We start from the raw sequence: 23832 nt of genomic DNA, 5'->3' as shown, positions 1-23832 counted from the left end.
GCCTGGTTTGTAGCTACCTCTTGCCAGTCCCTTTGATATGCATGTCAGCGTGACTGTCCTTTCTTCTTGCACCTTGCAGAAGAAGTAACAGAGAGTGATGATGAAGACAACCTGTCTTCAGTGCTGCATCAGAGAGCCAAGATGCCCTGGAGAGCCTGTGGCAAGTACCTGAGTGCAGCAGGGATCCTCCTGCTGCCGCTGCTGCTCCTGTCCCAGCTGCTGAAGCACACGGTCATGGTGGCCATTGATTACTGCCTGGCACTCTGGACTGAGCATGCCATTTCTATCAAGATAGAGCCCGAAACAAAAAACTGCTCCCAGTGCATGGTAGGCACTGCCTTCTTCACCTGCCTCTTATGATTTCACTGGGGGTATTCTCCTGCTGTCAACCTCTGCTCCAAGATTTGTATGCAATGTACTATTTTTCTATACAAGAACCACTCCAGGGTATTTTGAAGCTCAGTACATTTTTGCATACATGGTGCAGTAAAATGAAGTTAAGTTTGGTGTGTTCTCCTTTTGCTAGATTTATTGTATATTGATATATAGTGTATTGATATATTGTATTTTTATACCTGGATTTCTAAAGTATTTTTGGTATCAGAGTTCTTTTTTGTTTTCCCTGCACTGTTGCATTCTCACAGCAACCTGGGCTTTTTATGGTGTTCCTTGATTTTAAACTTCTGATTTATCTCTTATTTCCATGCAATCATTTCCCTCTCCAAAGGATAATAAATTGTGATTTAAGATGAGTGAACATCATCGACAGTTTAATTTAGGGAGCAAAAAGGATATACTCTCACATTTTTTCACTTTTGTGCTTCTGTGTTTACAAAAATATTTTAAATGTAATTTAAAGTGGATATTTGTGTTGCTCTTTGTTTCTTAGGAATTTGACCATTCTCAATATTCAAAAGTTTTCAGCATCCTTTGCTGCCTTGGCATCGTACTATGTCTTGTCACATCAATAGCAGTGGAGTGGACTGGCTTGAAAGTCACCAAAAAGCTACACTCTTCTTTACTAAATAAAATTATTTTGGCTCCAATGAGGTATTTATTTGATTGTAATAGAAGTTTTATTATACTAATTTTGTCTTCTTTACTTCAAGACAGTCTCCTAAGTGCAGTTTTTACTAAGAAATGATTGTGCATCGCAATTTTTTTAAGATAGTGAAAAATCACCAGGTGTCAAGTTTCTCAGTAGTTTTTGAAAATGGTACCCATGCTGCTTGAATTCCTAGACACAAGTCAAATGCCTCTGCTGCCCAACTGTGACTTCAGAGATTTACTTCCTTGCATGTTTAATTTCTCTTGGCAGTTTTTAATTAGGGAGAAAACGCAATTATTGATCAATATGTGGTACAGATAATTCATAGCATGCTTCATCATCTTAATCACTGGAAATATTTACTGTCAGGCAGTGATTGTGCAAGTCTAGGAAAGGTAATGAGCTTAGACAAGTGTCATTAGAGGCATCATTAGAGTATACTGGGATGTACTTTGTTCCAGCAGAAGCCTTGGTTGTCCTCCGTAAGTTTTTTTTCCTGTGCATGAAAAGAAAGATGAAGCTTGATTCAAACCTGCAGCTCTAGGAAAAAAAAATCTTCTTATTTTTAAACTAACTATATTTGACCCAAAGAACATGGAAAAATCACATACATGAAAACCTCAGACTTATTTTTAGATTTTTGTTCCAGGATAGACTTCAGGTTCCACATGAGTTATGGTACAGCTAATATTTGCAGAACAATAATATAGTGTGCATTTTGCAAATCTAAATGTCTTTTAATATATTATTCCAACAGTAGTTATTCTTGTTACAATTTTCTGTTCCCAGAAATATGCAAGACTCTGCAATTTAACTTATTTTGAATTTTTCCTAAATTGAAGTGGCTTCAAATTAAAATCTGGAAGGATTTTTTCAAGTGTAATCATGTGATGTCCATGGCTCAGGCAGTAGAGGGAGCTGAGGACATGCTTGCAGTCGTAGGGTTCTAAGTGCTTGTAGGTTCATGCTTGTGGTTGTAAATTCAAGACATTTCCATTGAATTGGAGAGCCATAGGTACTGGGAAAAAATGAGAAATTTTACTATGGCTACTTATTTGCTTGTTTCTGTGATACAGTACCTAGCTTAGGTAAGACAAAATAATAACACAAATCGGTTCTAATATCAGTATTGTAAACTTTGCCGTTCCTTGTACCATTTTAGGTTTTTTGAAACAACCCCTCTGGGAAGTATATTGAACAGATTTTCAGCTGACTGCAATACCATTGACCAGGTACTGATTAAATATTTTCAAACTCTCAAGTTGAAAAAGTGGGGTTTCATTTATTACAGACTTATCTAGATGAAGCTTATGGATGAGCTATAGACTGTATCAGTTTGCATCGTAATTTTCTTGGTTCTGTATGAGCTCCTCATCTTACATGCACATTGAAAAAACATTTATTTTGCTAAGATGTCCTGTATAGAAAAGGGAAGCAAAATAAGATCAATAGTGATATCCCTAAATTAAAGAGTATCGACTTTTTTTGTGAGTGAGTAAACACATTCATTTGAGGAAATTAAATGAGAAAAAAAGCAAATGCTATTGCCCAGAATAGAAATGACTGAAATTCAAATTACTATTACTTACCCCAGACTGCATTGCCAGGATTTATGCAGATGCTAAAATCATCTACTGCATCCCATCTGTAATCCTCTGACATGAGGATTGTGCTCCACAATGCAGATGTGAAGCAGCCTCACAGAAATCCTTTCAGATATCCCTAAAACCCAGTGGTAAATTCAAGAGCAGACCTGCATGCTTAAAATACACACGGAATAAAATTTTTGAGGAAGCAGGAGAAAGGAAAAGGAAGTAGTGTGTTAAGCTTGGCATGTTATGGAAGACTCTGTGTGCTTTTTTCTTCTCTGCACAGCACATCCCAGCTACCCTGGAGTGCTTGAGCCGCTCCACCTTGCTGTGTGTGTCTGCCCTTGCTGTGATCTCCTATGTCACACCCATGTTCCTCATTGCCCTGGTGCCCCTGGCCATCATGTGCTACTTCATCCAGAAGTACTTCCGAGTCGCCTCCCGGTAAGAGCACCTCCAGCACATCCTGGCACAGGGACAGTTCCTGCAGTGCAGGGGAGTGAATTGCAGAATTGCAGTTCAGGGGAGCTTCATGTTTGCATTTGGTCCTGTCAAGGCTGTGGCACTGTCTGCAAGTGGGACAAATCCACTGCAGTGGAAGTGTGTCATTTTACGAGTGCCATTGTCAGCAGCTCTTCGAGCGGAACTTGGGTGATGAAGCAGACTCTGCCTGATCAAAGGTTTTTGGAGTTCACAGGACACAAAAAAAACTAACTGGATTCTGTCCTTCCCTAAGGGCTGTGTGCTGGGTGCCTGCAAGAAAATGTGACAGGGAAACTGAAGTCTGCCTGTGCAGGTGAAAGTGGAAATATGTTAAGTCAAGGAGAGGCTGAAGAATGCAGCATCACCATGGTGGTACTGCTAGCCACTAAGGATCCAGTGTGCATGAGCCCCCTCTTCTGTTCTGGGTGCCTTCTAGTTTTTAAAAATATGAAAATTTTAATTGTATCTGAGACCTTACTCCTTCTAAGATGATAGTTTCCCTCCTATGAAATGTTTGCAGCAATGCAAAAATATGCATATTCCCTCATATATGCACAGATTGAGAAGGAGTCTGCAACCAATTTACTTCCTGCTGGAAGAAACTGAGACTAAATAGATTTCACCCTACATGTGCTTTTACTGATATGAGGACTAAATATGACATTGAAAAATGCAACTTAATAATGAGTGCAGACTCTCATTTGCTGAGTTTATGAGATACTGTTGGCTCAGTAGTTGTGCTGTTATCTGGGGGTGCACTTTGTCTTCTGCTTAACTTGAGCTCCTATTTGCAGCATTCCATTAAACTGATATTCAGTACAGAGACAGAATGGCGTTTAAATCAATAAAAAATTGACTAGAAGAAAAAGGAATGTAGGAGAAAGGAGGGAAGGCAGTGAAGGGAAAACCCCCATTCAGAACTCCATCTAGTTAAATGTTAGAAGAAAAATTCTGCTGGGAAATTCATTCCGCTGCAGCACTGTTTGCAATCTGTCTGAGCCTTATGTATGTGACTATTGCAATGCTATTCCTTTTCACTCCCTGGGCCTGATTCAAGAGAGTAACTGCACAACAGACCTGCTTTTTTACTAAATTCTTTTCCTAACCCTCTCCAGGGACCTGCAGCAGCTGGATGACAGCACTCAGCTACCATTACTGTCCCATTTTTCAGAGACTGTTGAAGGTCTTACCACCATCCGAGCCTTCAGGTACAGATTTATTTTTTTTAAGAAACATAGATTTTCAGAAGTGAGGTAATGTTATGATGTTATGTCTTAAACTGTTCTGTCTAAAAAATCCAAAGCCCTCACAGCATGGGCAAGGGAAGGATGTCAAACATTGAAGAATTTTAAGCATTTTGTATGCAGAGGAGTCGCTGTAAAAAGAACAAGCACATGTGGGTAATCTGCCCTGTGGTTGCTGTCCAGACACTTGCATGCAGCCTGAAAAAAATAACTCGAGGGCAAATGTGATTTAAGAAGTTAAATTAGCCTGCAATTACCACAGCCTGTGGTGTGGCAGCCGATGGGCTTGGACAGTTTCCATGGCAGAACTAATATGCACCAACTTGGTACAGACTCATCTGTGTCCATGTCCTGGGCAGACGAGCTGTGCATGCTGCTGACTTCAGAGGCTACAGTAGCACCCTGCATTGTTTTTCAGTTTGCTAGCTCAAAATGTGGGTGTTTACACTGATTTTGGAAATAGACAAGCTGGAGACAAAGTATTTCCTTGCCTGTTTTGGTTTGTTTTTCCATGCACATAAGCTCCCCGGAGGGCAGCCCAGGAATACCTGATAACGTGCCTGGGTTCTGTATGTGTATTAGAAAACTGGCAGTCATGCTGATACCTCAGAGGTACCAATAAAAAAGCACTGCTGAGCTTACCAGCTGCTTTCCCTGAACCAGGGCTATTCTTGTCTTTTCCCAGTTGACTCAAACACGGTCAGCTTTTCCACTAGATTCTCATCTAGATGATGTCTACATAGTTTGTCAGTTAATTATTACTGTTACACTTCTATCCTTGAAACAGTAGGGTTTATTTATTCTTCCTAATATATATAATTGTAGTTTTGTAACAGATGTAATGCACAAAGGTAACTTAAACTATTTTCAGTAGGTTATAAATAGATCAAAGAAAGAATAACCAATTTAAGAGTTTGTTTCTTTTGGACTGAAGGTAGCTTACCCAAGAATGGTGAAGCAGCTTAATGTTTTCCATTAATTACAGTTGTTGAATATTTAATTCATTAAGTGCCAGCAATGTTCTATGGTTTGTAGTTATGTCCATGTTCAATTTGCAGGAAAATGAATTTTTCATTTAATTTCTGCTTTTCTCATTCCTATATCCTTTTACTTAATCAAAAGTATCTTTGAAGCATTATGGCTGTATATTTTCTGGTGTTGATACAGAAAGCAATATTCAATGCCATCTAGCTAATATTTTCAGTCTATCAGAGCATTCCCTCTTGATTCTTCCTGTCACTTTGTAATTAATTCCTCTGTCAAAGAATTGTGTTTGGTGCCTCCTTTTTCTTAAATCCTGCAGTAAGTGATGTGTCTCTGACCCAGCCAGCCATGTGTGTGCAGTGAGTTCTGTGTTCCATCTGTCTGCCAGCCTCCTGCCTCAGCTGCTAGCCCAGTTATTTTTAGGGCTGTGTAGCTTTTCAGCTGCCTAACATATTAGCAGGAGTGGAGTTTAGACTTGCTAGCGTGAGCATCCCTAAAAATAACACTAACGCAGGAATTCGTTCTGTTAGGAGGTGCCAGTTGTTCCTGAAGTGTCCTTACCCTTGGTTAGGATTTATTCAGGATGCATATGGAAAGAAATTTACAAAAAATCTAGGGGAGTTCAGAAAGACAGCTACTGCTGTGCCTACAAAAACTCCTTCAGCAGATGCCCTGGCCTGATTTATAGTTTATTTTGATACTTCAGATAGTATCTGTGTTAAACAATCAACAAAATGTAAATGTGAATGATTCCGCAAAGACTTGTGTGTATTCTTAAAAACCTGGTAATCTGGAGACACTTTCTGAAGAGAAATTCTGATATTTTTGCATCAATCCAGCAACTGTGGTAACTTTGCATCCCTGTTGCACGTGCATGTGCATGACTGACTCATGATGCATACCTTACATTCTCCAAGTATCTGCCTCACATTCTCTATCTGCCTCACACAATTCCTCATGGAATGAGATAGGGGAGTTAAATGTGGCTGAATTGGTTGCAGCAGCAACATGGCCACGTCTGTGCAGTGAGGGCTGGGGGCAGTGAGCCCTGAGGAGAGGAAGGGCTCCCTAGCCCTGCCATGGTGACACTAATGCCTGATTTAGAAACAGCCATTCTGCTGTGCAAACACACCAACGTGCTCACAGCCAGCCTGGGTCCTGGGCTGCACCCAGAGCCCGTGGGCAGCAGGGCATGGAGGGGATCCTGCCCCTCTGCTCTGCTCTGACCCCACCTGCAGAGCTGTGCCCAGCACAGGAAGGGCAGGGACCTGCTGGGGTGAGCCCAGAGGAGACCACCAAGTTGATTAGAAATGAAGCACCTCTCCTTTGAGGAAAGGCTGAAAGCTGGGTTTGTTCAGCCTGGAAAAGAGAAGGTTTTGGGGTGACCTAATTGTGGCCTTCCAGTACCTGAAGAGAACCTGTGAGAAAGATGAGATGCCCTATTTACAAGGGCATGTAATGACAGGACAAGGAGAATTCTTTCAGACTGAAAGAGAGTAGATTTAGGTTAGGTGTTAGGAAAAAATCCTTTATTGTGAGGATGGCAAGGCAGTGACACAGGTTGCCCAGAGAAGCTGTGGATGCCCCATCCCTAGAATTGTGCTAGGCCAGGTTGGATGGGGCCCTGAGCAAGCTGGGCTGGTGACAGGTGTCCCTGCCCATGGCAGGGGGTTGGAATGAGATGATCTGTAAGGTCCCTTCCAATCTAAACCATTCCATTATTCCCCACTGCACACAGCAGACATATCTCTTATGTCTTAGCACATGGCTAAGTTGTGGGCAGCTGAATTATTTCTTTTCCTCAAAATCATAAACTTTTTATGTAAAGTCATTCTTGTGCTCAGAGGAGGGATTAAGGTATTCTACAGTGAACGAGTTTGAAAGCTTCTATAAGCCATGTACTTCATACATAGGCATTCTGCTAGATCAGTGTTAGGAGAGCTGAGTTTATAAATAATCAGTGCTTGTCACAGCCATAATAACTAAAGGATAAGGTAAAGTTTCAGAGGGGGAGATCAAGTGTATTAAACTTTATCATTTAATAAAAGGGGGGAAAAGGCAAGATTTGGGTACTTGAACTAAATCTTCAGGCTTTTGAGCTTTATATCACTACCCTGGAAAAGATTTTTGTGCCAGACTTGTGCATTATTAGCTGTAATTGTTGATACACTTGATTATTGACATCACTTTAATTTACAGCTATGCAATTAAATATGCCCAGCTAAAAGGGGTGACTGGCTGACATGCACACTTGCCAAGACCCCAGCAGGGAATCACCTCCCATACCTGCTGAATTCATGGCAGGTTTCATTGGCACAGCTATTCAGATGAGTGGGTGAAAATTCACTATAACAAACCATAAACAGGCTTATTTGTGATTAATCCTTTTTTGTGTACTGTGCAGTAATTCCTTGAGGGAAGGGAAACAGTTCTTTCCAAGCTAATACTTTTTGTTGTGCCATGTTCTTGGACTTCCATTTTCCAAAGTGCTCCATTTGGTTAATGATAAGGACAAATGCATTTGTTTAATATGGGTGCTACTATAATGGGAAGTTCTTTGAGTTTATACTTTTTAAACTGTTACCATTTCTAGGCACTATGGTAATATAAATTTTAAAACATGAGTTTATATGATTGAGGAAAACTGAATTCTGCAGCATTAATGCTTCTTTTCACAAGTACAAACATGCATTATTTTTCTCATACATATTTTAAGTATTTTAGTTTTAGATTTCTCTCTCTCTCTCTCAATTATTATGTCATAAAATACATTTATAAAATGTCCAGTGGGATCTGGAAGTCCCAGAGAATTTCAATACAATAATTAATGCAATAATATCCATAAATTACTTCTCAAGATACTGCACCAATACACTTTGCCTGTGTCTAATACAAAACTACAAATGATGTCACTCTGAGTTCTTGATAGGCTGATTAATACCCTGTGCCAAGCTGTCCATAAGCACATACCCCAGAAATTAAATTTTACTTTCTATTTTTCTGAGACCTCAAGGCCTGACTCCTTTTTTTCTTGTTTCCTCTTGCTTTCCTGCTTTCTTCCTTTCTTTTTTTTTTTTTTTTTTTTTTTTTTAGGTATGAAGCCAAATTCCGACAAAAACTTCTTGAATACACAGATTCCAACAACATTGCCTCCCTCTTCCTCACAGCAGCCAATCGCTGGCTGGAAGTTCGCATGGCAAGTACAACATTATTATTATTATTATTATTATTATTATTATTATTATTATTATTACTACTACTACTACTACTACTATTACTGTTACTGTTACTATTACTATTGTTATTATTGTGTATACACAAGGAGTTTTTTACTTTGTTCCAAGTAATCTGATGAGGTATCCAACAGTTTTCCAGCCTCTTTTCAAAGCTCTGCCTTTGCCCTCTATGTCTCTCTGGCTGTAATGAGCATATGCCTAACCTGTCCTGGACACTGAATGGGGTATGAATTTTCCCCATAGCCTGCAGCTGTTTTTCCAAGACAGGAATAGTTTTCATGGGTCACATTGGCTCCTCTGTGTGTGAAGAGTGATCAGAGCTAGTTAAGCAGTGCCACCAGCCAGCATGTCATTGTGGGACCATGACAGTCAGTGTCAGCAGCCTCTGCCTCATGGCTTCCTAGAAACATTTCAATATCTTGGAAGCTCTTCTAATGAGCAGAAGGATGTAGATAAGTCTGAGTCTGTTTTGGGGTCATCTGAAGAACACCAAAGATATTCAGTGGCCTGTTTTCTGCTCAGTAAAGTGGCCTGGCATGAGAAGTTGTTTATTAAAAATAATTCTCTAAGAAGCGAGTCAAGGAATTTTATGTTGTGGAATGTTCTGTCACAATTTTAAATGCAGGTCAGGTGTACTAATGCTGTTCTGGTAACATGGGCTTCTTTTAGCTGTGCTAAATGTATATTAATTCACTTTTCATGTCACACTCTATGGCTTCATTTTGGACTCCTCCTTAACTGGTACCTTTTGCTAATTTAGTTCAGGTATTGGGTATGACTTGAATACAATATTATTACCCTATTATATGTTCAGGGCTAGACCACCTGAAGTCCCTAATTCTGATCAATGCCTATATCACTAAACAGTTCAAGCACAGACATATGATAGTTATCCTCCCACAGAGTTTGTTTTCTAGTCTGTTACACAATTTTACTCAAAGAATTGTCCATGGGAAGTCAAATCACCAATGATTTAAAGCAGAAAAAAGACCCTTAAGGTAATAGGTGTGTGCTGTGCAGGAGTGGCTTGTTTGAACAGTTATGGGTGGTAGGAACTCAGCAGCAACAGCAGAGCCTCCCAGCAGTTCATCATCAGCCACAGAGATGGGATGCATGACCACTTCCCTCCTGTCCCTGGTAACTTCAGCTGCATGATTTCAGCCACCTCCATTACATGCTTAAGGTATCTGTGTTGACTTCCCCAGCACAGCCCTGCTGATAGCAGTAATAATGGGTTCCTGGTAGGGTCTGGATGGAGTTCCATGGGGTTTTCTGCCTGTGTTTGGAAATTGTGCAATGGGTTTGTTATTTGGTGTGCAAAGTTATGAGAACGTTTTAATCCTTTGTAGACTTATAATGATGGAGCTTATTCATATTCCTTCAGGAGTACATTGGAGCATGTGTGGTGCTCATAGCAGCTGTCACTTCTATTACCAGTTGCCTGTATAATAAAATCACTTCAGGACTTGTAGGCTTGGGACTAACCTATGCTCTTATGGTAAGAATCTCAGGATCCTTTCTGTCTCTCCCAAACATTTTTTTGTAATTTCTCAGGGCACAAAGATGAACAGGAAGATTGAAGGTGTCTGTACATCTATAGTGGGTACTGTAACATCATGGAAACCATGTGTTTACTTCAGTTCACATGTGGTGGTTGACATATTTGAGTGTATGCTTTCTTCAGCTTTGAGATCAAATCTCATCGAGGTGTTAGTTCAAATATGTCAATGAAACACGGACAAGTTGCATCATAATTTTTTATATCGTCTGGCATTGTGAAGAATACATTTTCAGTGCATCAGTTGTAATTACGCCCTGGTATGTCATTCTAGATTGTCCAAACTTGAGTTACCAAAATTATGTCTTTTCACCTGTCTTTATTGTTCCCCCACCTTCTTTTCTGTTGGTGTAGATCAGATCTCCACAGTACCAAAGTATCTGTGCACTGCAGTTAGGAAATGTAACCTTTAGTCATTGTTGCCTCCCTGTTGGTGTTGTACCATCCAGTGCATTCACAACTTCCACTTACTGAGGTGTTCCTGTGTAGGAATATAAACTGCATGCTGGTCAAATGGTGCAAACTACTAAAAATCTGGGATTCAGTTGTGTATTTGCTTTACATCAGGTGTCAAACTATCTGAATTGGATGGTTCGTAACCTGGCTGACATGGAGATCCAGCTGGGGGCAGTGAAAAGGATCAATGGCCTTCTCAAAACAGAAGCTGAAAATTACGAAGGGCTCCTTTGTAAGTGCAGTTTTGTGCAGCATGCAGAAAGAGCCTGCTGAAATTTTAATGACTATGCAGTGTATTGCCATGAAAAATGCCATGAAAACCTAATAAACCAAATAATTTATTATAAGGGGGTTGATATTTGGTTTTTCCCCCTGTGCTTGTGATACAGCTTCATCACAGATTCCCCAGAACTGGCCAGACAGAGGGGAGATCCAAATCCAGAACCTCAGTGTCCGATATGACAGCAACCTGAAGCCAGTGCTAAAACATGTCAATGCCCACATCTCACCAGGACAAAAGGTAAAGAACTGCAGTGGTTCTCAGAAGCACATCACATAAATCAGAGTTAAAACATACCACAGAATGCTTTGGTGACTGAATTACAGATTATTTTTTTCTCTCAAAGTATGTAGTGCACTGTTAAGGAGTCTGGGGGATTCTTAGCTTGGTGTATTGAGGCAAACACTCTCCCTCTCAGTATCCCAGTGCACTCCTGTCAGCACACAGTGCCAAATGAAGTGACAGTGAGCCCTTACACTGCTAGACCTACTTTTCATCCTTCTCATGTGACTCTCTTGTCTTTATTACCATCATTGCCATTCTTCTATTGTACCTGTTATAGGACTGCCCTTGATTTATCCTTAAATACTCAGACCCCTAAAAGACAAAAAGTGAACACAGCAATTCCGTAATGGCTGGTTCAGTTTGACAGATCTGTCAGGAAGAGAAGAGGATCATGTGAATCAGAACAGCTCTTCCACCCTCTCATCTGCAGTGTCAAGTACAGATGTTATCCATTTCCTATATTTCCATTGCCTGATGTTCATCTGCTTTTGTGTCACAGATTGGGATCTGCGGCCGAACAGGCAGTGGAAAATCCTCCTTCTCTCTTGCATTTTTCAGAATGGTTGACACCTTTGAGGGTAAGATAACACTGCTGTGTGTCACTCAAGCTTAGCTCCTGAAGGTTCTTTGGTAGTCTTTTCCTTAGCAGCAGCAGCAGCTCTGAAGTGTGATTTTCAAGTCTGCAGGACACACTCTCTGGCCTGTGTAAAGCGATATCATCTGTCACCTAACAGCTGTGCCATTTGTAAGCCAGATCAATAAAAATTCTGCTTGATGGAAGCAAAAGTCCAAGAGTGACAGATGACGGCCTTTTGTGCAGTTAAATCACAACAGTAGGACCAAAGCATAAAAGGGCAAGGTGTTCAAGTGTAATCTGTGCTCAAGGCACAGATGGGATCCACTAGGCGTAAAAAACTCAGCACTTGGGGGTTGCAGCTTGGCCTGCTGCCCTGGAATTTCCTGCCATATTTCCTGCTCTGTGTGCCTCACAGGGTGCATCTCAAAAAGATGTCAGCCTGTTTCCCAGCCACATCACCCACAGAGCCCCTATGCAGAGACAGACAGTTGTACTCAGAGATAAGATTTCATAGTGCTCAACAGTAATTTGGCTTTCTGAAAGGCTTGTTGCCCCTGGTAGTTAATCTCTGATTGAAGTAATGTCTGATCCTGTTGTTTGATAGCTGTATACTGATCAAGCAGTTAAGCAGTGTATCTAATCATTCATGAGGTACTTCAGGTCCCCTCTGTATGCTTTCCAGCTGAGCTAGTCTCCAGAAGGCTGTGCTGGCTTTCTAGCCAAAGCATGTTTCTTTGGTGAAAAGGGGCTGTGTGACCCAAGGTCTGCTCCTGCTGTACTGCCTTTCAGCCTGGAAGTGAGCCATGTCTTTGCCAGCAGCTGTGTGGCACAATAAACACACTGTCCCCTTTCTTTTGAATAGGGAGGATTATCATTGATGGTATAGATATTGCCAAGCTGCCCTTACAGACACTGAGATCCAGGCTGTCAATCATCCTCCAAGATCCTATTTTATTCAGTGGAACAATCCGGTGAGTATTAAGCACCAGCAATAAATAAAAAACATGTAATTGCTTCTGTGTCATACAGTATGAATTATATGTTATAATTGTACTATATAATGACTTTTATACCAAGCTGCTCAATTCCAGTCTCCTCAGCTAGAATAGGGAGGATCACTGCCTTCTGTCTGTGCTTTTAATTCACCCCTGCCAGGCTAAATGTTCTCCATGCCTGAGCCTGGACAGGACACTGTTGGCAGAAGACATCCCATGCCTGGGAAGCAGGGAAAGCCAATATTTATTCCTCCAGGATCCAGTAACTGTTTAGCTTACTGATCAAATACCATAACTACCCAGCATTTCTTGAAACTTTCTTTCTCCTATGTCTGTTTTCATCTGTCTGCCTTAAAATATGTAAAAAATGCAGACTAAAAAATTGCTGTAGACAGAGAGAAAGCAAAAGAACAACATGAGAAGTACCAAGAGACTGGCTGGCATGTTTTATCCTGGAGCCTCTATCTGTGTTTCTTCTGAGCCATTTCATCTGTGGCACCAAATATGTTAGCTCTTTCATTTTTAGGTTGTTTTGTTTGTTTGTTTGTTTCATTCTCCTCCTACTTCTCTGAGCAGATGATGTAGTAGAAACAATGGCCAAAAGTTCCAGTTTCCAACAAATGCCCTTCCCTGTGTCTGTGCCATTTACCTTAGGAAGAAACAGTACAATCCTCAGTGCACAGTTACCTCCCCTGCAGTTTTAGTTTCTACAGAAGTGATTAGAGTTCACTGAAAAGGATACTGGCTTCAGGACATGCCTGAATAGACCATGATTCATTCACATCAGTAGATGATGTGATTTTATTCCTTTGTTTTATTAATTAATCTATTAAAAATGCATTTAGGCCAGCATCAATCCTTCACAACTCATACAGCAGGAGTAAAACGTAAAAATAGCGTCATGCACCATTGAATCTTTTATTGTCATTCTGCATGCTAATGTAATATGATGTGAGATTCACATTTGTTGCTGTCACTTCTGGGCCACAGCAAGCTAAAATAATGTTCATCTGTTCAAAAATCCAAGATTTTTTGAATTGCAGTGAAGACTTCAATCTCATAATGCAGTATGAAGCTTGATTTTTCTGTTAACATTTCTATAACAGTGAAGAACAAAGAGACATTGTATTTAAAAGGAGGGAGGGTAGAATCGTGGCCTTTGTTAAAATTGAATGTTAATTTAGACTGAGCATAGTCACAGCTTTTTCTAGTAAAACATGAGATTTCTCTAGTTTATACAGAACAAAATAAATTCCAAAACCATAAAGATAGCCACAAAATAGCAAGCTTTCCCTTTCTGCCTAACTGACCGTCAAATTTTCATCTTAATCACATTGGCATAAACGTTGATTAAGTCTGGGAAATTCAGTGGATTTATACCAATGATAGATCAGAATCAAGCCCAGACCTTCAGTGGGTGATTCTAATTATCTGCAGGTTTGTTCCTAAGCACACTAAAAGTAGAAATCCATTGCAGCAGTTTCTGTTGAATGATCACAGAATCACAGCATTTCTAGGTTGGAAGAGACCTTTAAGATCATCGAGTCCAACCCATCTTCTAACACCTCAACTAGATCATGGCACCAAGTGCCAGATCCAGCCTTTTTTAAACACATCAAGGGATGGTAACTCCACCACCTCCCTGGGTAGATGATTCCAGTATTTGATCACTCTTTCTGTGAAAAACTTCCTCCTTAATTCTAGCCTGTATCTCCCTTGGCGCAGTTTGAGACTGTGTCCTCTTGTTCTGTCTGTTGTTGCCCGGAGAAAGAGACCGACCGCCAGCTCACCACAGCCACCCTTCAGGAAGCTGAAGAAAGTGATAAGGTCACCTCTGAGTCTCCTTTTCTCCAGACTGAACAATCCCAGCTCCCTCAGTTGTTCTTCATACGGCTTGTGTTCCAAGCCCCTCACCAGCCTCGTTGCTCTTCTTTGGACACGCTCAAGCATCTCAACGTCCTTCCTAAACTGAGGGGCCCAGAATTGGACACAATACGCAAGGTGCGGCCTCACCAGTGCTGAGTACAGGGGAAGAATGACCTCCCTGCTCCTGCTGGCCACACCATTCCTGATACTGGCCAGGATGCCATTGGCCTTCTTGTCCACCTGGGCACACTGCTGGCTCATGTTCAGCCGACTGTCAACCAGCACCCCCAGGTCCCTTTCTACCTGAGCGCTGTCCAGCCACACTGTCCCCAGCCTGTAACATTGCAGGGGGTTATTGTGGCCAAAGTGCAGGACTTGGCACTTGGACTTATTGAACTTCATCCCATTAGATTCTTGAATTATCTCTGATGTTCTTGAATTATGTTCTTGATGTCTATGATGTTCTTGAATTATCTCTGCTGCAGGTTTAACTTGGACCCTGAGAAGAAGTGCACTGACAGTATGCTCTGGGAAGCACTGGAAATAGCACAGCTCAAGCATGTGGTGAAGGCACTCCCTGGGGGCCTAGGTAATGAGACTTCTTTCTGAGAGTATTGTTTCCAGCATTCACAATGTTCCTGTTTCACACTTATTTATTAGAAGGGTAGTTGATGAAGAAAGAGCTTTTAAAGTTTGTTGAAGGTGACAAAAAGTGCCTGCAGGCAAATGTCCTATATCTGTATAACTCCTTTACCAACTGTACCTGGGGGGCAGAATCCTCTTTTTTTCAAACGAATGGTTAAATTATTTTATTTCAGTATGTCTTCGTTTTGAAGCACTGAGGTTTATGGATCTTATGAATTCAAATAAGCTGTCAACAAGCCAGGTGTTACCTAGAACACTTTTGTGTTTTCCAATAGTCATGTCCAAGGAGGAAGATTCCTAAAGCTTCAAGGTGTGAATCATTTGGTCATGCAGAAAAAAAAGCAAACCAAAAAACCCCCACCAAACACCTAACAAAAAACCACCAATAAATTCCCTTAAAATAGTAAGTTATACAGCCCTAGGGTAAAGAAATGATGGATGCTGGTTTGACTGGGGGTGCAGTGTCCTAGACTGTACATGTTTCAGAGGAACTCACTGTTGAACATCCTCAGCTGCTCTGATGTCTAACAGATACAGAGAATATAGGGAGACAAAAGTACTGGTTGTGTTGGACACTGGGAATAAGCAGGCAAAAATGTGTCACCAGCAGCTGTAAGCTTAGGAAATATTACTTTACACTGAAAGTGAGACTGTTTTCCAAGCGTATGCTCTATTCTGATCTGACCTTAGTGATTTTCTGTATCATATCCAGATGCAATAGTCACAGAAGGGGGTGAAAATTTCAGCCAGGGCCAAAGGCAGCTCTTCTGCCTGGCAAGGGCTTTTGTGAGGAAGACAAGCATCTTCATCATGGATGAAGCCACAGCATCTATTGACATGGCAACAGTGAGTTTGGAGTGCTTCTGATTTCTTTTACTTGATATGTGAACTAAAAAATGGAAAGCAATTCTGTCTATTCTGTAATATGCTTACACCATATTTAGTTGCAGACATAATTACAAGCCCAGGTAGTTGTGAGTCACTGCTAACAAATCTAAAGAGCTTTCAAACCATTTTACTAGGGGTTGAATAGTTATTCCAGAGCTGATTGCATTAGGAAAATGAAGCATGTTATTTTAATTGGCAGTGGGGTTTCTAAAGTAACCAAAGCTGGGGAAGGTCAGCTGGGATGGTCAGCAAAGGGTGAATTGGCAAGTGACAAGTTTTCCCAGCATGGCTGGCAGGAAGTTATAAAGCTTGAAAGTAGAGGCAAGGAAATAAACAGAGACACAGAAAAGACATACTGGATTATTTCATTAATTGCCTGGAATTTCTAGGCAGATGCTTAAGCACTCAGTAATACTGCAGTGACTGGGTTTCAGCCAAATAGAATAGTACATTTTTTCATCTGTTATGTTGTTACAGGAAATATTTCCATTTTCTTTCCGCTGTAAGTAGAGCACATAATTGGAGGGGTTTGTTAGAACAGCTACAATTTTTAGTTCAGTAAAATGTTAGTGTTTGAGCTTCAGCAAGGGAACCATAGTGCAGTTAAAACACATTTTGAATTTTAATGCATTGAGCATAGAGTTCCTCCTTTGCAATACCTCTCTGAAGAGCAGCTAATAACAAATGAAGGTATCTGTGCTCGTGACACTTCCAGGCAGTTTGGAATGCAACGACAGTCTCCTAAATAGCAAAGGATGAGTACTTGTTGAGTGAGAGCTATGTATGTTAAGGCCATCTTAAATATCATCTCCACTGTTAGATATGCCAGGTACAGCACAGTCCCTTGCCTGTCCCTGCCACCCCTTGGTGTTAGATGTCCCCATTGTGCTGGGACATGCCTGGGCTTGCACTGGGGTGAAGGACACGCCACAGAGGCGCCGGCATGGGCAGCCTGGCAGCACCCAAAATTCACCTTGGATTTCCTCAGTGTCAGACTGAGGCCAGGACAGCAGGAGCTTGGGGCCAGGGCACAGCTCTGGTGTCTGCTGAACCCCAGAGGCAATGGCAGGAGAGACCAGGCTCTGGTGCTCTGGCTTAGTTCGGACACATAGCTAATTTTTCATTTCTGCAATGGATGATAAATAACAGCATGGAATAGTCAGTGCTTACTTACTGAAGCCTTCTTATTCTTTATCTTGTCTGTGTCTATCATGCAACTTCTGTTGTTTGAAAAGCACCAAATGTTGTTCCTTCCCTAGGAGAACATTCTCCAGAAGGTGGTCATGACCGCGTTTGCTGACCGCACTGTGGTTACAATAGCAGTAAGTACAGTCCCTGCTGCCATCCTAATGCTAACAAAGATGTGAAATGTCCCATTATTCACTTCTTGTCAGTGTTAATAAATGTGGTAATTGGGCCAGTCATCTTTTTCTTTTTTTTAAGTGGTATCTAAATGTAAGCTTTCTTTTCCTTTTTAGATTTCTTACTTAAATTCATACGAGTGGCTTCTTAAATGTGTTGCATGATGTTAAGTCAAATTGCCTGTAAAGGTACATAATCTAAATATGCTCTCTATCTTCTGTTTCCCATTTTAAGCTAATTTAAAATGCCATATACTTTGCTGCAAAATATAAATTTCATCAAGCTAAAATAATCATTTAACTAAGGACAAGTAAATACACATTTCAGGGAGGTGAAATTAAGTCAGTATGCTTCTTAACATTTAAAAATTCAACATGAGATATCTGTGCTCAGGAATCTCTGAGTATCATTTATTTTCACCTAGCAAATGTATAACAGAAGACCTGATTTATCTTATAGTATCCATCCAGTGTATCATTATGAAAAATGTCATAACCATGACATTTCCTGATTTCTCTGCATGAAATTCAGATTTGCACTGTATTCTGCATTTATGTATCTTTTTCAGTTTGTTTGGGGACAGGCTGAAAAAGCTTTATTATTCTTTGGCACTCTTAGTGAGTTTTAAACTGCACAGTTGAAACAACATCTTGGAATAAACTTACTTTGAATATTTTTGCTTACTTCAAATTGTAAATGAGGTTTACAGCAGGTGGGTTTATATTCAAAACATTCTGTAGTAGAAACATAACACAAGGGGCTTGTGGGATGGGTAGTGGGTTTGGGGGTGTGGGGTTTTTTGGTTTGGTTTAGTTTTTTGTTTGCTTGGGGTGGTTTTTGTTTGTTTTGGGTGTTTTTTGTTTGTTTGGTTTTGTGGTTGATTTTCAGATGTGGTTTTGCTTTGTCTTGGTGTTTTGGGTTTTTTTTTCCCCAGAAAAAGCAATTTATTCCTAATTTCTGTTTAGGAAGAATGGGAATAGTAGGAGTTATAGTACTGGCTCTCTGTTATCTTCTGTTACTCAGGATTTCCAGGGTGGCAGCACTGATTGTGTTACACTGAAAGAGATCAGACAAGAGCAGTAAATTCAACTAGAATGTGATATTTCAGTCCCCTGCCCCTGCCTGTGGAATGGATAAATGTCATAGAAACTGCAGAAGAGATGAGATTTGTAGATGCCATCGGTGATTATTTTATGGAAAATCTGGCTAGGAAAACCAGAGAAGGAAATACTAGAGTTGTTTTGATACTGAGGATGCTCAAGACTTGATTAGGAACCTTATGGGTGAAGAGCAGCTGTGTAACAGCAACCATAATATTCTGAGATTAAATATCCCTGAGGGAGTGATGCAGATCCAAAAAAATCCCATGCAGTTACAGTTAACATGAAAAAGTGGAATTCTGTCAATATGAAGAGGCTTGCAAAAAACCAAACCCAAAAATAAGTGGTAGGGAAAAAAAAAAAGCTAAAAGAAGCAGCAAATGAGATTGGATCTGACAGGGATTATGGAAATTTCTGAAGCATTTTATTTAAAAATAAGATGGAAACAATGCATGCTATTTATTTAGGTAATGCTTGAGTTAGGATAGAAAAATGTGGTATAGATAAAGAAATAGAAAAGATTATTAGAAACAAGAAGACTGAACTCAGAGTCCATAGTTCACACATACCTTGAATATTGTGTGCAGTTCCAGTCTCCTTTTGCCCAGAATAACACATTACAAGTGAAAAATGCTGAGAAGCACAGGATGATTTTGGAGGTGTTGGATTTGCTGCTGGAAGGGAGCAGCTGAGCAGGCTGGGGCCCTCCTGTGTGGAAGAAGGACAATGTAAGGACATGAGAGAGGTCTGCAAAGTCACAGGCAAGGGGCTCCAGGTGAAACTGAGCAACAGGGCCCAGAGCACACAGAACAGGGAGTACTTGTTCATACAGTGGGGAGAAAGTATGGAAAAGTCTTTTCCAAAGGATATGGGTGCAAAATGATTGTGAAAGCTTGGGAGAAGATGTGGCCCAAGTCTTGTAAAACTGACTAGATCAGCTTTCAAACAGACAAACCACACCAAGCTCAGGAACCACCCCAGACTCAGATAGAATCCGGAGTGGGAGAATTCCCAACTTCCCACAGGCAATTCCACACTCAGTTGCCCAGTTCCTACTCTGCCTGGCTGCCTTCTTTTGGCTGCACTTGGGAGCAGGACTCTGGGCTGGGGACATTCTAAAGGCAACTTGTAGGACTTTTCATTCTCAAGTACCTGTGTATTTTTTAGGTACTTGAGTATCCACCTGGCTCTTGGTCTGTATATTTATCTGTAGTATTTACACAGAAATTAGGATGAATGGTAGGATAAGTAGCCTTAATCAAACTTGAACTTGACAGGAAAATTAGTCTGTCTTATCCTGGAATATATTGAATAGAGAGATACACTGACCTGGCATTTTGTTTATTTGTTTTTCAGCACCGTGTGCACACAATCCTCAATTCGGATTTGGTTATTGTAATGAAAAGAGGGGTTATTTTGGAATATGACAAGCCTGAGGTTCTGCTAGAACAAGAAGACAGTGTCTTTGCTTCTTTTGTACAAGCAGATAAGTAATAAAAATAAAGCATTTTAGAATACAATTTTATTATTTTCTAAAAATGTAAAATACCTGTAAATAAATATTATTTCATAATAAATTGAGCTATTCCTTTTTTAATAAAATGAGCCATTTTTTCCATCCAAAGCATTAATGATTTATCTGTGTACTTTACTTTTTGATATACTACTGCTTTCTTTGTATTTGCTGCCAAAGAGTCATGAAATTTAGTTGAAAAAAACTACATTGGTGAACTACAGCAGAATACACATCAAACAAACATAACCAGCATGGAGTTTTTATGTAACTCTCAACCCCCCATCATTTATTAACATGTTATTTTTTATGTGTCATAGCCCTACTGTAGATAATGTTCATGACTGACTAAATGCAGAAGGAAAAATGATATACCAAAGGTATCTCTCAAAAGCTTGTATCTCTTTCAATGAAATGACTCTGTAAAGCTTTAATATCTGAATACAAAATCTATAAAACATTTTTTATATTGTGGTTTATTGATAGTGCCTGAGTTGTGCCTTAGGCTCTCCTTTAATACTGTTTAGAAATTAATCACAATCTGATTCCATCTTTCTGCCCACTGAATACTATTACACTGATTCCAAGCAGGATGGAGGCAGACTCCCTCCCAAACTGTGAAGAAGCTGAGGGGAGGCAGGCTGTGATAAAGTATCAGTGTTTAATGTACACTGTTTCCAGACCAGTGCAGATGTACCAATTCATCTGGAAATGATCCCTCCAAGTCTGGTAAATAAACAGCATTAAACCTTTCAGTGCAGCTCAGGGCCATGAGAGCTTGACTCATCATCTCCTAGTTTCACATATTTCACCCACTGTTGTGATGTCTCTAGATTTACTGTGACCCTTACCAATAAATTCTGTGAACTTCAGATAACTTTTAACCACTAAAATTATCCTAATTCAGCTAGACAGCTACTTATCCCTGCTCTGTGACAGTCATTCCAGGACTTTGTCATTAATGGAGGGTTAGAATGTCAATAAAGGCTACAATGAGTTTTTCACTTATTCTTTTTACAGCAAGTTTGCCTTTACATCCTTTTTTTTGTTTTGTTACTTCCCCTATTTGAAAGACTTCTAGTGCTTAGGAGAGCTCTTTATCTTTTGGGGTTTTTGGTTTTTTTCACTCTTTAGCCTGCTCAATTTGTTTGGAACTTCTTTTTAAAAGCTTTATTTTCTAGAAAAAGACACCTCAGTGTTCTCATGGGATCTGTGATATTTTAAGGCATTACTTCTAGCACTGCAGCAGAGAGCCAGGGAAAATGAAGAACTGTTGTTGCCATTTCTGTTACCAGTTCCAGAGCAGAGTATTTGCAGCACATCCCTCCTGTTATTTGGGCAGTCATGAAGGGCAGGTAAATGGCACCAGAGGAGAGTGCAGAATGAACAGTGGTAGAAGTCAGGAGGTAGGATGTGGTTATGCAGATGAAAGGCATGAGCTCTGTCATTGCCTACCACCCTTCGAGAGAGAAAGAGGCCAGTTGGGAGCTTTCTCCTCCTCCAGGGAATTGTTTGCTGGGCAGTGTCCAGGAAAGAATGGCTGCAGAACTCTTGGTGAGCTTTCACCCTGGAATGCCAGGCTTCCATTAGGGCTGAGAGAGGAGAGGTGGGAGCAGAAGGGCACAGAGCAGGTTTCTGCCACAGCTCCTGGGCATGCTGTCTCCTGGCTTCCCATTACTGCTCTAAGGCAGGATCTCATCCTGCAAAGGCTTAGGAAAGCACCCCTCTGCAGGACTCCTCAAACTCACACTGCAGAGGCTCTGCAGCCCTCTGTGGAAGCTCTTAGAGATTCTAATGGCAAGGGGAGAGATGCAGAGAAGTGAGGTTTCATGTGCTTTTAATGAAGTGTCTGGGATTTGACACTGCAAGTTGGGCTTGTTCCTACTCCACAAGCTCCTGCCAGCCTCACCCAGAAGGGAATGCAGGGAGGAAAGGACAAGGGGCTGGACTTTATCCTGCAGCATTAAGAAATTAGAACTCAAAAGTGCAAGTATCACATTTCCATTTTAAATGGAGCTTGTAATTCCCAAAGTAGCATTGCAGGAGAGTAGGGTGAGTTCATTTATATCCAACAATTACCAATTTTTAATGGTACCCCACTGCTGAATGAATATCTGTGAACAGGGAGGCTCTTGGCTGCCACTGGGACAGGGCATTTCCTCAGCACATTTCAGCTGGTCTTGTTTATGTGGGGCCAGGGAGTTCCTGCCCCTAACTCCAAAGGATTAAGGGTCTCACCAGTGAGCAGGAGCAGTTCCCAAGAACATTGTTCTGTGGTGTGAGGCTCACTGACATTACCCAGGTCAATAGACCTCGTTGCCATGAGATGGGCAGCCCAGGAGTCTCTGTTAACCAGCTCACAAATGTGTTTGTATGGCAGTGAGGCATCACTAAGCAAAGGGCTGTACTGCAGTGGCTGCAAGGCAGTGCAAGCCAAGCCAGGCTTTCAGTTTTCCTGAGGGATGGGACTTGTCTCAGTCCCAAAGGTGTTAGGGAATAGGCTGCCCATGGAGCTGCACCAGAGGTTCTCTTGTTGATTTGTATAAATGCCTCCACTATACAGAAAACTTTACAGGGTTTATTCCCTTGTCTTAGTGTGGCCAGGAAACACAGCATGGCTCTGCTCATCAGTCCTCTTCCCAGCTCTGCTCATGCCTCCCCTTGTGGCTTTGCAGAACCAGCTCTGATCTCTTTTCTCTGCCTACCTACTCGTATTGCAAGGTGATTCATGAGGCTTCATTTCAGACTAACACTGTGTAGCCTCTGAAGCTTTACTCAGCTTCTAAAGGCAGAGTAAAAACATGGCAACAACTAAATTTTAATTTGACAGTTATCATAAGATCTTAGTTTGATAGCCATTAAAATTAGAATAAATGAAGGGGGGGTTTTGAAGTGTAAAACCTATTTTGTGGGTGGAAGAACTTACCCCTCATGATTCAATACTACAGAGTGGGATTGTTCATTCCTGTGATCCCAATTGTTTTCAGCAGCTCTTAACACAAATATGTTGGCTCACTCAGAAGATCTGTCACTTTCTTCTTTTAAGTATCTGCCACTTGATCCATAAAGACAGCTCTAGAAATTCTTCAGCAGAAGCCACTGGCTTTGCTATCCCATCTCAGCCCCTAAGTGCTCAGAGATGAAGGAAAAGAAGTGGCAAATGACAGTCCCATTGCAGAAGTGGAAGCAAGGAAGCACTGCTCTAGAGAGTTCAGGATTCCTACAAGCAGCGTGGTGAGTGTGCTCATAAATCACCCCTCCCTGGGTCGTTCCTAGCACCAGGCCATGCAGCAATTCACTCTTCCTCCAAAATCCTCTTCCCTGACACAGGTTTTTATCCATCCCACGTTTATGGAGGTACCGCCCTCTGGAGGAAAAGGCACAGAATAAAGACCACGCATAGAAAAGAGTCAGGAAAAACGGCACAAAAGTCAGGATTGCCTCTAGAATCCCTATGTCCATGTCTGCAAGGGTGTAAAACACTGCCCATGAGTTGCCTGGTATTCTACAGCCTGTTTATGCTCACTGCAAAATTCTGGGATAGGACCTGCCATCAGCTGCAGAACTACACATCTGACAAGTAAAACTTAACTCACTTCATCCCTTTGGGTTATGGGTTTTCTTTTTCATGTTTGGAAAGAAAAATTTGGGTCTTTTTTTTAAATCTTTAAAAAATTAAATTGTCATATAAATCATGTAGTTAACAAACTAAAAGTGTAGGTG

General features: G+C 40.9%; 1 protein-coding gene across 1 annotated transcript in view; it reads left to right on the top strand.

Moving 5' to 3' along the window:
• ABCC8 (ATP binding cassette subfamily C member 8) overlaps positions 1-20386 on the top strand; it is a 73703-nt gene extending 53317 nt beyond the window's left edge. The window contains exons 25-39 of the mRNA XM_030949721.1: positions 80-327; positions 890-1050; positions 2211-2280; positions 2924-3081; positions 4236-4328; positions 8442-8544; positions 9969-10082; positions 10710-10830; positions 10988-11118; positions 11663-11741; positions 12603-12711; positions 15087-15190; positions 15959-16092; positions 17394-17456; positions 19953-20386. Of these exons, the coding sequence (XP_030805581.1) occupies positions 80-327; positions 890-1050; positions 2211-2280; positions 2924-3081; positions 4236-4328; positions 8442-8544; positions 9969-10082; positions 10710-10830; positions 10988-11118; positions 11663-11741; positions 12603-12711; positions 15087-15190; positions 15959-16092; positions 17394-17456; positions 19953-20090 (1826 nt within the window). The 3' untranslated portion in view covers positions 20091-20386. The remainder of the gene's footprint in view (positions 1-79; positions 328-889; positions 1051-2210; positions 2281-2923; positions 3082-4235; positions 4329-8441; positions 8545-9968; positions 10083-10709; positions 10831-10987; positions 11119-11662; positions 11742-12602; positions 12712-15086; positions 15191-15958; positions 16093-17393; positions 17457-19952) is intronic.
• Positions 20387-23832: the final 3446 nt, after the last annotated feature.

Source organism: Camarhynchus parvulus, chromosome 5 (assembly GCF_901933205.1).
Source record: "Camarhynchus parvulus chromosome 5, STF_HiC, whole genome shotgun sequence".
Taxonomy (NCBI): Eukaryota; Metazoa; Chordata; class Aves; order Passeriformes; family Thraupidae; genus Camarhynchus; species Camarhynchus parvulus.
This window is presented reverse-complemented; position numbering and strand designations above follow the sequence as displayed.